This window comes from Lissotriton vulgaris, chromosome 2_1 (genome assembly GCF_964263255.1).
Source record: "Lissotriton vulgaris chromosome 2_1, aLisVul1.2, whole genome shotgun sequence".
NCBI lineage: Eukaryota > Metazoa > Chordata > Amphibia > Caudata > Salamandridae > Lissotriton > Lissotriton vulgaris.
The window spans coordinates 547455719-547468891 of record NC_141687.1 but is presented as its reverse complement, the minus strand read 5'-3'; the positions used below and the strand labels follow the sequence as shown (position 1 = coordinate 547468891).

The 13173-nt window shown below is 46.0% G+C and overlaps 1 protein-coding gene across 1 annotated transcript in view; it reads left to right on the top strand.

The window, feature by feature from the left end:
- Positions 1-13173, top strand: part of POFUT2 (protein O-fucosyltransferase 2) — a 131792-nt gene that overhangs the window by 77430 nt on the left and 41189 nt on the right. Inside the window, exons 6-8 of the mRNA XM_086955529.1 lie at positions 9038-9163; positions 10985-11165; positions 12236-12359. Coding sequence (XP_086811655.1) covers positions 9038-9163; positions 10985-11165; positions 12236-12359 — 431 coding nt within the window. The remainder of the gene's footprint in view (positions 1-9037; positions 9164-10984; positions 11166-12235; positions 12360-13173) is intronic.

The window sequence follows — 13173 nt, the reverse complement described above, 5'->3', positions numbered from 1 at the left end:
GTTTCTGAGCTCTCAGACAGACACCCCCCCAAGAGAGATAGGACGTGCCCAGAGGTGGATGCCGGACTTCCTTGATGCAATGGGTTTTGTAGATGGTTGGCAACTGTTTCACCCAGAAAAGAGGCCGTATACATTTCACTCGGGGGCACATGGCAGCCTTTCCAGGCTGGATTATTGCTTGGTCCCGGCGGTTCAGGCATCTCATATAGTAGAGGTAATTCATCTTGCAAGGGGTATTTCCGACCACTCTCCGCTATGGATTAGGTTTTCTTTTACCCCCAACTCTGCCGGTAGGATTGCGCCTTTTAACCCCTGGTATATCCGTAACCCCAAAATACGAAAAGATCTTACGAAAGCACTTGATGATTATTTTATCGATAATGAGGGATCGGTGTCTTCATGAATGAAGGAATGGGTGTCTTATAATGCGCATAACTTAACCACAAGGGGCATCAAGGTGCAGATAACAGACGGATAGACACAACAAAGCAGAAAGGAGATATAGTAATCGTTAATAAGCCAGGGAAAAGAGCCATGTCTTCAAAAGTTTACGAAAAATCACCAATGAGGGTTGGCTGGCCAGTTTAGGCGGGAGCGCGTTCCACAGTTTGGGAGCCGAGAGGGAAAACTCTTTTCCTCCCCATCTCACCTTATTGACTCTAGGGACGGTGAGCAGGTTTTTGGTGGATGAACGAAGGGATCTGCTGGGGATATTGGGGCTAACTACAGATTTAATCCCTTCGGAACCTGATCCAAATACCGCCCTGTGGGCCAGACAGAGTAGTTTAAAAGAAATCTTGGCCTGGATTGGCAGCCAGTGGAGATCTTTTCTCGCCCTGGTAGCCGATGAGCGCCTAGGCAGGTTGAGAACCAGCCTAGCGGTGGCATTCTGAACCACCTGGAGGCGCTGAATTGATTTCTTGTTAATACCACCATACAGCGCATTACAGTAGTCGAGCCTGGAAGATACCAGGGCGACCGTTGACTGTTTGCGTGCCTCAGGGGACAGATAAGGGGCGATCTTTTTTAGTGTCCGAATGATAGTACAGCAAGTGGCCACTGTTTTGTTGACCTGAAGGTCGAATGAGAGGGCCGGATCAATTATTACGCCCAAATTCCTGGCTGCTTGTGCCGGTTGGGGCGAATCCCCTAGTGCAGAGGTCTTCAATCTGTGGGGCGCGACCCCCAGGGGGGTCGTGGAGTCCTTGGAAGGGGGTCGCAGATTCTGCCAGAGCACACAGTTCCTGGCGGTGGGCTGATGGAGGGTGTTCATGGCAGAGGCCTAATTCACACCAAGGTGTGAAAAACATCAAAGCCTCATTAACAAGTAAAAGGTCTTCTAAAGACCTGTCAAGTACTCGGGTGTGGCTGTGTGTGTGTGTGTGTCCCTGAAGCCGTTTCGAGCTGGGGAGGAGGAGAAGGGGGGGGCGGAGGGGGGCTGGGGGAGCAGGCTGTAGTGTAGCCCTTTGAGGTCAATGCATATTGCGCGCCTGGAGCTGTGGGTCCCATGACATGTCCCCCGCCCCCAGCAGGAGGGCACAGAGATGCTCTCCCATGATCGGGAAAGAAGGAAGAAGAGCAGAGCGATACTGACCCCCCCACCCCCCCCCCAATGAGAGAGGCACAGAAAAGGTGGGTGGATGAATGATGGGTGGATGGATGGATGTAAGGATGAAGGATGGATGAATGTGTGAAAAGGTGGGTGGATGAATGATGAATGGATGGATGCAAGGATGGATGCATGAAAGGATGGATGGATGAAAGGGTGGATGGATGGAAGGGTGGATGGATGGATGAAAGGATGGATGAAAGGGTGGATGGATGGAAGGATGAAAGGGTAGATGGATGAAGGATGTATGGATGGATAAAAGGTTGTATGGATGGATGGATGGATGGATGAATGGATGGATGAAAGGGTGGATGGATGAAAGGATGGATGGATAAAAGGGTGGATAGATGGAAGGATGGATGGATGAAAGCATGGATGGATGAAAGGGTGGATTGATGGAAGGATGAAAGGGTAGATGGATGAAGGATGTATGGATGGATAAACGGTTGTATGGATGGATAAAAGGTTGCATGGATGGATGAATGATGGATGGATGGATGGATGTGTGAAAAGATGGGTGGATGAATGATGGGTGAATGGATGGATGAAAGGGTGGATGGATGAAGGATGGATGTATGGATGGAAGGATGAAAGGGTGGATGGGTGAAGGATAGATAGATGGATGAAGGATAGATGTAAGGATGAAAGGGTGGACGGATGAAGGATGAATGGATGGATGAAAGGGTGGATGGATGGATGAAAGGGTGGATGGATGGATGGAAGGATGAAAGGGTGGACTGAAGAAGGATGGATGGATGGAAGGGTGGATGGATATATGGATGGATAAAAGGTTGCATGGACGAATGATGGATGTGTGAAAAGGTTGCATGGACGAATGATGGATGTGTGAAAAGGTGGGGGGGATGAATGATGGGTGGATGGATGCAAGGATGGACAGATAAAGGATGGATGGATGGAAGGATGAAAGGGTAGATGGATGTATGAATGGATAAAAGGTTGCATGGATGAATGATGCATGGATGGATGTGTGAAAAGGTGGGGGGATGAATGATGGGTGGATGGATGGATGAAACGGTGGATGGATAAAAGGTTCCATGGATAAATGATGGATGGATAAAAGGTTGCATGGATGAATGATGGATGGATGTGTGAAAAGGTGGGTGGATGAATGATGGGTGGATGGATGGAAGGGTGGAGGGGTAAAGGATGGATGGAAAGATGAAAGTATGGATGGATGAAGGATGGATGGATGGATGGAAGGATGAAAGGATGAAAGGATGGATGGATGTGTAAAAGTGTGGGTGGATGAATGATGGATGGATGTGATGAGGTCTAACAGGCGCATTTATGGTTGTCAAAAGATGATGATGAGGAGTACCAGTTTCTAAAAACTTTTGTCGGAAGGGGGTCCTTACCCCTAAAAAGGTTTTAAAAGGGGGTCTCGGCATCAAAAAGTTTGAAGACCTCTGCCCTAGTGAGACAGGCCACCAATATTCATTCCATAATTCATGACTCCCTCCAAAGACCAAGACTTCAGTCTTCTCTCCGTTAAGCTTAAGGTGGTTACGTATCATCCATAATGATACCAATTCCATGCACGCTCTAAATTTAGGGGCAGAGTCTTGTGTCGGTTGGGAAGTGGAGACGATGATCTGAGTATCATCGGCATAAGAGAGTACCTGATACCCAAAGGATCTTACAATTTTAGCGAGAGGGGTCACATAGATGTTGAATAGTACAGGGCTCAGAGCCGAGCCCTGTGGGACCCCACATTGCACCGCCTGGGAGGGAGACAGAAATTTGCCCAATTTAACACTCTGCTGTCTCTGATACAGAAAAGAGGAAAGGAGATTCAGAGCGCTGCCCTCGACCCCTATCGCCCTCAACCTGTCGACCAGGATTGAAGGGGACAGAGTGTCGAAAGCTGCCGTTAGATCCAACAGCACCAACAGCGCGGTTTGACCTCTGTCAACCTCTGATCTGTTGTTGTTAACAACAACCGTGAGGGCCGGTTCTGTACTATGGGCCGCACGAAACCCATGTTGGGAGACATCCAACAGATTCTCACTCTCCAGATATGAGGTCAGGTGACGATTGAGATGGGCTTCGAGTATTTTGGCCGGGGCCGGAAGTAAAGAAATAGGCTGAAATGTTTTCAAGACTTCGGGATTCAAGGAAGCCTTTTTTAGCAGGGGTTTAACCACTGCGGTCTTCCAGGCTACGGGAAAAATCCCCTCGGTAATGGCCATATTCATAATCTCCAGTAAGGAAGGAAGGACAGCATCTCTGCATGCCTTAAGAGTTTTTAAAGGGCAAGGGTCTAAGGGGGAACAGGACTTAGTAGCGTCAAGGAGATTGTTAAGATCTACCAGTGACATCCTAGGAAAGTATGTCAAACGGGAGCAAGGACTTGCTTCCGAGACCACAGGCATGACCGGGGAATTTGGCAAAGGTAAGGTGGATGTTGGCCAGGTGTTCAGCTCCAAATTTAGAGTTTCTAGGGCAGTGTGTATGTCAGCTATTTTTGTGTGAAAGAAGTTCGCAATGTTATCACATAGCGCCTGTGTCTCAACCACTGAATTAGCGGTTTTGGGTGAGAATAAGGAGTTGATGATTTTGAAGAGCTCTCTTGAAGATTTCAGCGCGGCAGTGGTGTTATTGAAGTAGCTCTTTTTTTCCTCTATTATCGCCCTTTTATATTCTTTTAAGGCCTGTTTATTCTGGCTCTTCTCGGGAGCGTTGGGTTGGGCGAGCCAGGCTCTTTCTTTTTGTCTGCATTTCTGCCGAAGCAATCTCAATCGTTCAGAGTACCAGGGGGCAGCGGGGCTCTTCCTAGCAGAATAATGCTTTTTAGGAGGTGCTAGAGTGTCCATAGCCGTACCTAATGCAATGGACAGACTTCGAGCAGCGGCATTGGAGTCTGGCAAGAGGGAGAAATTGACTTCTGCCAGAAAAGGGGCTATGGAACTATTGTTGACCTCTCTATAATTTCTTCTGGTTTACCATGAATTGCTATTTTTTGGAGTCGGGCAGAGGAAGGTATGATTAGACGGAAAGGAACTGCCCAATGATCTGACCAAGTTAAAGGGATTGGCGTTCTGGTCCCCAACCTGTTAGCGTTGGAAAAGATACCATCTAACGTGTGACCAGCAAGGTGCGTAGGACCATCTACCAGTTGGCTCAGCCCACAGGCGTTCAGGCTCTCCACTAGAGCCATCGTGTCAGTGTCATCAGCCTTCTCCAGGTGAAAATTAAAGTCACCCAGGAGAGTTAGATTAGGCCTATTGATAAAGGGCTCTAACATTTCAAGTATGTCATGAACAAATGAGGCCCTGGGGCCAGGGTGCCTATAGCAGAGAATGCCAGAGAAGGAAGACGTGGGGGCAAACTGTATGGCGAAATATAGAGCTTCAAATGTATCCGGGGGGAGGAGAGTGGGTCTATACGACACGTAAAACCGTCCCTACAGAGAATACCCAGCCCCCCATCTCTACGCCCTTCTCGGTCCATTCTAACCAGGGCATAGCCTTCGGGGATAGCATCAACTAGATCCGGACCGGCAGCCCCCGAACCCCAGGTCTCAGTTATAAAGACCCAGGCGGGTTCCCTTAGTGATACAAACTCCTTAAAAGCTACATTATTTTTGACCAGTGACCTGGCGTTAATGAGAAAGCCAGGCTGGCTCCATTACCAGGCTGTCTGACCCCTTAACTCTCAGCGTCCTGGTCCGATGCTTTTTGGACCCTCGTGTTCCCCCCTGGGGGAGTGGGGTAATACAACCACAGGTGACATTATCACGGGATCTCGTATGATGGCATGGTAACGAGGGTGGCCTGACCGAGAGTAAGGTGGCAAGGGAGTATAACTCAGTCGTCTGGAAGTGTAACGCGGGGGACAGCCTCCCTGGCGCTTCCTCAGCGCTGACGGGCGCGGACAAGCTGGACTCTGGCGCGACTGCGGCGCAGGTCCTGCGCGTCCGCTGCTCGCGTCCGCTGCGCGGATCCATGCCCGTCCCCGTTTATACTAAGCGCTGGACTGCGTAAAGCGCTTCCTCCTTATTCAAGATGGCCGCTCCTAAACGATCCCCGGGACCGGCCGACTCAGCACCTAACTCTGCTGAGAGCTGGCCCAAGGTGCGGGAATGGCGGGGAAACAATGTAAATGCGCTCCTTAATCGAGGCAAAGTGCGAGTGCAAGCAAGGTAAAATTATTAATAAATTTTTAAAACACGTTAAATCCGTGGCACAGCAGGGAGAGGGTACAGAAAATCAAGCAGTACAGTCACCAAGCAACCTCCCGGCTTTCCGCCTCAGGAGGGAAGAAACACACACAATCAGAAGCTATCTCTCTGGGAAGCCTTTAAAACGGTTATCAGGGGACAAGCCTTGTCATTGATAGCAGGAGTCAAAAAGGAACGTAATAAGGCATTGTTGAAGCCGAAATGGAAATTAGTAATCTTGAGGGGGAATTGGAGCACGGGGTGACTCAGGCTAATTTACATATCCTGAACCTAAAAAAACATGACTATAAATTATTGGTCACTGATATGGCTAAATTACTCGGTAGAGAACAACAGGGGAGGATCTATGATTTAGGGGACAAGGCTGGGAAGCTTATTGCTTGGCTGGACAAGAGGGAGGGAGCCGGACGTATTGTTCCGGAACTCATTTCGGAGACAGGACAGCTGATTACTGACCCACAGAATATAGTTGACACCTTTGCGGACTATTTTCAAATGATCTACACCTCGGTCTCAGATAGACCTGAGGAGGACTCCCACCTATTGCTTCGTGATATACGGCTCCCCTCTCTGTCCAAAGAAGACGGGGAGTTTATGAATAGTGAGCTTACAGTGAATGAGATTGCTCAAGCCATCCGTGCTTTGAATTCGGGCAAGGCGTTGGGACCCAACGGACTCCCGATCGAGCTTTACAAACTTAAGCCGGACAAATTAGCTCAATACCTAAAAACTATGTTTGAGGAAGCCCGTGAAGAGGGAGTTTTGCCAGTAGACCCAGAGAGTGGCATTGATAGTGGTGATACCCAAAGAGGGCAAACCGAAAAATAAATGTGCCTCATACCGACCAATCTCCTTATTGAACGCTGAACCTAAGATTTTGGCTAAGCTCCTAGCAAATAGATTATTAAGAGTCATTGATGGTCTTGTTCATCCGGACCAATCGGATTTTATCCCCCATAGGAACACGGTCCTGAACTTACGTCGGCTGCACGGCGTCATAGCTAGAGCGCATACTTTGCGGGAATCGGCTGTGGTCGCCTTATATGCAGATGACATTTTGCTTTACTTGACTTTCCCCCGGAAATCCCTTATGGTGGTGTATGACGTCTTAGCCTCCTTTGGTTAAAAATTCTGGTCTTTCCATTAATTCGGGAAAATCTTTGTTATATGTTCTCAGTGGGGATGCTCCAGTTCCGCCTATAACTGCCCCATTCAGAATACTGTCACTGGATTCCGATATCTGGGTATATTTATCACACTTGATCAGGCAGTCCGATATAAAGAAAATCTCTTGCCTCCACTCCAGAGACTTAGAAGCTACTCAGCACACTGGCGTAAGCTCCGCTTTCCTTACTGGGACGAGCTGCAATTTTTATAATGATGGCTTTGCCCCGTTTCCTCTATGCTCTCCAATACCCTGGATGTCGTGCCGGCCAGTTATTTTCGAGAAATAGAAGGATTGCAGCGTAGTCTTTTGTGGGAAGGAAGATCTCGTATTGCGTTGACAAAACTGACACTTCCTTGGTATGGCGGTGGAATCGCTCTACCGGATATTAAAAGATACTACTGGTATTCCCAGCTTGCCGCCATCGACCACGCAACATATGGGCCCGTCACGGATCCTGGATTTGTGATAGATAGATGGCTGCTCCCCGGGGGCAATTACTATAGAGCGCTGTATTCGAGGCCTGCAAGGCAAAATTTGACGGGTCCCACCAAACACGCAGTGAAAATCTGGCATGATGCAACGAGTTCGTTGGGATGGACGGGTAAACTAACACTAGCTACTCCCCTTTTTGATTCCGAAAGGCTGGGCAACCTGTGGAACACTAAAGGCTTCGATAAATGGGAAATGATAGGTATTTCTGCCATTAAGGATGTATGGAGTAAGGGAAGTATTAAATCCTTTGAAGAAATGCAGAAGGAATTTGAGCTATCCAGTTCCGAGTACTTTAGGTATGCACAGGTCCGACACTCGCTACAGGCGACTCTTGCCGTAGATGAGGAATTCCCAGATGCATCTCCCCTGGAAGATAGGATATTGGATGGCCACCTCCCTGGCAGAACGATTTCCCTCATTTACAAAAAATTAATCAACAATAGAGCGGAGCTGTTGGGCGATTTGAGGGAGAAGTGGTAGGAGACGGAATAGAATTGGATGACGAGGACTGGTAGGCGGCTGTCTCTTCTCCAAAGGTGGTTGCCATTCCTGCCAGGCTTCGACTCGTTCAATTGAAGATCCTACATAGGGTATATATATCACAGGCCCCCGGTTGGTTCAGATGGGGTTGACACTGGAGGGATTGTGTAAACGCAAATGTGGCCTCTTAGGTACATTCTTCCATATTATTTGGGAGTGTTGAGAGGTTGCGCAATACTGTAAGGAGGTTCACACCATTATGAACATGGTCACGGGGATATCCCTGCAACCGGAGGCGCGTAGATGTCTCCTAAACATTTGGGAACCCACTGATTGTAAGGCAGCGCAGACACAATGGGTCACATTGGGTAACATGATAGCCAAAAGAAATATTGCCCAGAGGTGGGGCTCGGACGCGCCACCTACCCTTGGAGAGTGGGAAAGAGATATGGACTGGTGCATGTTCCTTGAAAAAACTGTGTATGTTGCGAGAGGACGTCCCCGGAAATGGGCCTTAATCTGGAACCAGTGGAATGCACAGAGGGGTGGGATTTGTACACCACCTAGAGATGTTATTGATGTTCCTCCATCCCCATGAAAGTGTTTTTTTGACTATGTACTTTTGTTTTCACCCTCCCCCCCCTATTTCATGATGTATTGCTAAAAGCTATGCAATTATCTGTACGTATGTTTTTACTGATGCCTTGTTTTAATAAAAAGATTTATAAAAAAAAAAACACTATCAAACCAATGTACTTTAAAATGACCTCTCGAATGTCTTCCCTGCTGCTGCCTTTCACAGTGCAGCGTGTGTAGAGGTTTGTTTCCCATTCTTCTGCTGTATGCTTGGACATTTCCCCTTTTAAAGTAAAGATCGCTGTCAGAGCACTGCTGCGGATCACCACCTTTGCACAGGCGGCTGTGAAACTCTGCTCCGTGTTTCTTGCTCTTAGACGGGCTGAGGACGGAGCCTAGTGTCGTAGTATGTGCTGCTCTTAAGACTTTTCCTGTTCGATGCATTTTTGCTTCAAGCTTTCATGGAGCTCCCCAGAATAGTCTTCACTCCACGTTCTTGCCATTCCTGCAGACTCGACGTAGCATGGTCTTTGCCAAACACTTGCGAGTGGTGGGAGACGAATTTCGAGCAAAGTATCTGGACTCCAATGATGACATGGACAAAACACCCTACAATGAAGTATGGAAAGAGATGAAGGTGAGTCTTTTAGTGCCTTCCAAGCAAGTCATTATAATTGCTTTTCTATGTGTGGTCAGTTAAAGGTGGCTGTTTGACAGTACTTGTGTCAAGGTTTGGTAGAGGCACATTTACTGAATATTCTTGTCCATCAGGAGCCCTTCTCATATTTATTGATCTGATTCTTATGGATGCACCTCTTGCGTATCGATGTAAGCCACTCGCATGCATCTTTATATAGTTTTTCAGAGGTAGAACTCTTATTTATGTTCTTTGATTAGTAATATGCCACACTGTTGGTTATTTGGTCTATAGTCCACAAGAATGGCCTTTGCACGTGTATGGTCAGTTGGTGATGTTCTCTTGTGTGTCTGTGTGGTCTGTCAGAGGTACCGCCCTTGTAATGTTCATATGGTCCACTTCAGTTATCACATGAATGGTATGATTGCTAGATGTACTGCCATTGTGTACGTTCACGTGACCAGCTAGTCCTGCTTTTGAGGATGCTCATATGGCACCACTCAGGCCGTTCTTGTGGTTTCACAGTTAGGGGAGGCGTTTCTTGCTGTTGGGTAATATGTCTGTCGTAATTAAAATGCGTGTTCTTTCATTTAACATCTAGGCGTAAAGAGTGCTATAAAATGTTTTACAACTAATGCACGAAAAAACTTTTGCAAATGTGCAGGCAGTCAAATTCAGAATGTGGTTATTTTGTTAAAATACAGTTTACATGCTATTTGTGATATGTCCTCATTAGCAAAAATGGATACCATGTGGTCTGAAGAGAATATATCTTTTATTTTTTACAAGAAGCGATTGTAATTAAACGTCTGTTTAAAAAAAAATTGTTTTTGCACTTCAGGCTCTTCAAGGCTGGTAGGGGGAACAACAAAGTATATATATTTGTTTAAAGGTAGACACCTCTCTTTGTAGAGTTGGCTGCAGGCAAGGATTTTGCCTTCATTTCAGGGACCAAGCAGAGCCGGAGCCATTATGTTTGTGATTTCTTGGATGACTCCACTGATAAGAAGACGAGCTTCTTGCTGACACTGCTGATATTTCCACACAGCCGTGGAAAATTCTCAGTGTAGCACCACCATTACATTCAAGACAAGCTGCTGTAATTGTAAAAACACATCCTATAAGAGGGTCTTTTTAATGCTACTTGTGCATGATGCAGGACAACTATAAACTGCAGGGGAAGCACATCCTATTGTCTACTGAAAGCAGCATTTTAACAAGACCTCACAAATGTTAGTCTCCACACAGGACAATCTGCATTTTAAGAAATTGGTTGCTGATGTCATTGTTTTGAGGATTTACATTTTTTGCATGGCTGCCATGAAGGGAAGGCCCTAAACAGGTGCTGCTTACGTTTTCTCTGTTAGACTTCTGCACTTGGGGATTTGGATCAAAAATGAGTTGAGGTTGCTGTGCCTTTATAATCCTCTGCAGACCTTGTTTGTGATGGCGAATGATCCCATTTCATGACGTTGAGATTATCATTATTTTAAAGGCTCGATGTGGAACCATGGATAGCGAGCACCTGGGCGAAAGTGACACCGCGTATTCAGGTTTTTGCTGTTTCATCGCAGGGATTGAATATGACCAAGAACAATTCACTTACAAGGGATTTGACCAGCTGAAAAGCAATTGACTGTCAAGAGAAGGACATTATTTGCAGAAAAGCTAAATTAAACATGTACCAATGTTTCTGTTATTCTTGATGGGATTTCCTTGTACTTCCATGAAAAAAAATAACGGCATCAAAATAGTAATATTAATAATAATTATTTTATGCTTAAGTATGAAATAATGATTACGTATTTTTCTTTCTGCTAGGTAAAGCTGGGCAGTGCCATAGGTGGACCATATCTTGGAGTTCATCTCCGCCGAAAAGATTTTATCTGGGGACACCGGACAGATGTCCCCAGCCTGCAGGGAGCCGCTAAGAAAATCAAAGCGCTCTTGGAGAAGCACAATCTGAAGAAAGTATTTGTGGCAACTGATGCTGACTCTGATGGTATGTTCGAATAGATTGTCCGCTTTAAGGCTGTAACTCGCATATATAATGTGATCAATAACACAGCTACAATAAGCCGAAAGCATGAAATCCTGTGTGTTTTGTGGCTCTTCCATCTGTAAAATGCCTTAGTGTTTCATGTATGTAGGGTATGCATGCTTTCAGTTTTTTTCTTCATTGTTGGTCATGCTTCTACCTGTGATTTACCTCTTTTAAGCTAGTACTGAAGTGTTTACTACTGCAAAGCAAACTTGTATGTTGAGAGAGTGGGTGTCTGTGTGTATCTTTGCAGAAAGTAATGGATAGCAGGCTTATTTGCAAACAGAGGAGAAAGGAGTGCTGTCAAGTCTTCTTAAGAGTTTATTTCATTTCCCAAGTATAGCCGCATCACATTAACAGGTACCCTGGTGTACCTTTTATAGATCTTCTTGTGATGAACTAGGCATCTTCTGCTTTTGCGTGGCGTGGAGGAGGGGTATTGCAAGCTTAACTTGTGGGATTGAGTTAGTCATGTGATACGTTTTTGCGGAGCTTGCGTGAACAACTTCAAAGGGCCCCCACCTAGGATGAAGATCTTTTTGTAATTTAAAAAAGAAATCATGTTGAAGAGAAGGCAGATCTAACATCTGGTGCCACTTACCGGAAATGGCTCTGTCAGCTGCCTTGTCATTCATAAACCGAGCTGGCTTGTCTTAAATTTATGAATAAATGTTGCTGAACACAAGTGGGGCCCTAAAAAAGCACGGGTCTGAGGAATAAGGCCTTCCCTGCTCTCATCTTCTGACTGCCCTGGGATGAGAGTGTGTTTAACTTTGTACTGATGTTGCTATGTGCAAGCCAGGTTAATTGTTCCATTTTACTTTTCAAGTGCTTTATAAATATAATCGAGTGAATTACAGCATACATTTTTTTAACACCCTTTATAGTGTGCCCCAAGTGGTCGCCTGCATGACTACTAATATGTTGTACCCGCAGAGGCCGCTTTCCATCCTATCTTCCACTACTAAATCGGATAGAGCAAAACGACTCGTTTTCAGATTTATGTACTTTTATATGTTTCTGACTTGCAGACGTGGAACAGCTGAAGAAACTGCTGCCAGAGATGGTGCGCTTTGAACCCACCTGGGAGGAGCTGGAATTGTACAAGGATGGCGGAGTTGCAATAATTGATCAGTGGATCTGCGCCCATGCCAGGTACAACCACTTAATTTTTCAAGGCTTTGTTTGCCAATGTTAAGGCAGCGAGTCTGGATTGGCTTTTATGTCCTCTAGCCCATCCACATTCCAGAATAGATCAAAGTGTGCTAAAAATATTTCATACACCAGTCACTCGCTCTCAGCACATTCACTTGGCTCCCGAGAGCCTACTTTATCTACTTTCTAAAATTCATCCTGTGAAATATTCCCATCCTCAAAGGAGTAAACTGACTACAACCTGCTCAAATAGATCCTTCCTTGTCCTGTGTGGACTCCCAGGGAAACCACACAACCAGTCCCTCAATCTTGCATAATGCTCGAGACCCAGTTGCTGGGGAGACCACTGTTGCCATAATGGTACTCCATGCTGGACGTAGACATGGACTCTTACTGAGTAGCGTGTTTAGCATGTAAACTGCATGACTGGCAGAAAACCAGATCTAAAATGGCACCCCCGTACAGTTATGCACAGTATCGTCAGCTGTACCATGCTACTCCACGCTTCCACCACTTTCCTGGAACATATTTGAAAACACCCAGCTTGATGTCCCCATCTGCAGGGAACCATGCTTAGTCACATATAATTGCTAATTATTTTAACTACCACAAACCAGAAGCAGTTTCTGGGGAAAAAACACAATTTGAAAAATGAAACTAGCTTTTTTTTAAACCTTTATTGAAGCATCGGGTCTCGGAGTCTTACCTCCAAGGGGTAAATAAAGATTTTACATTCCAACAATAATCAGTTATTATTATTGCATGTAACCACACTCTTCATAAGACTCTCTTGATGGTGGTTAAATTCATAATC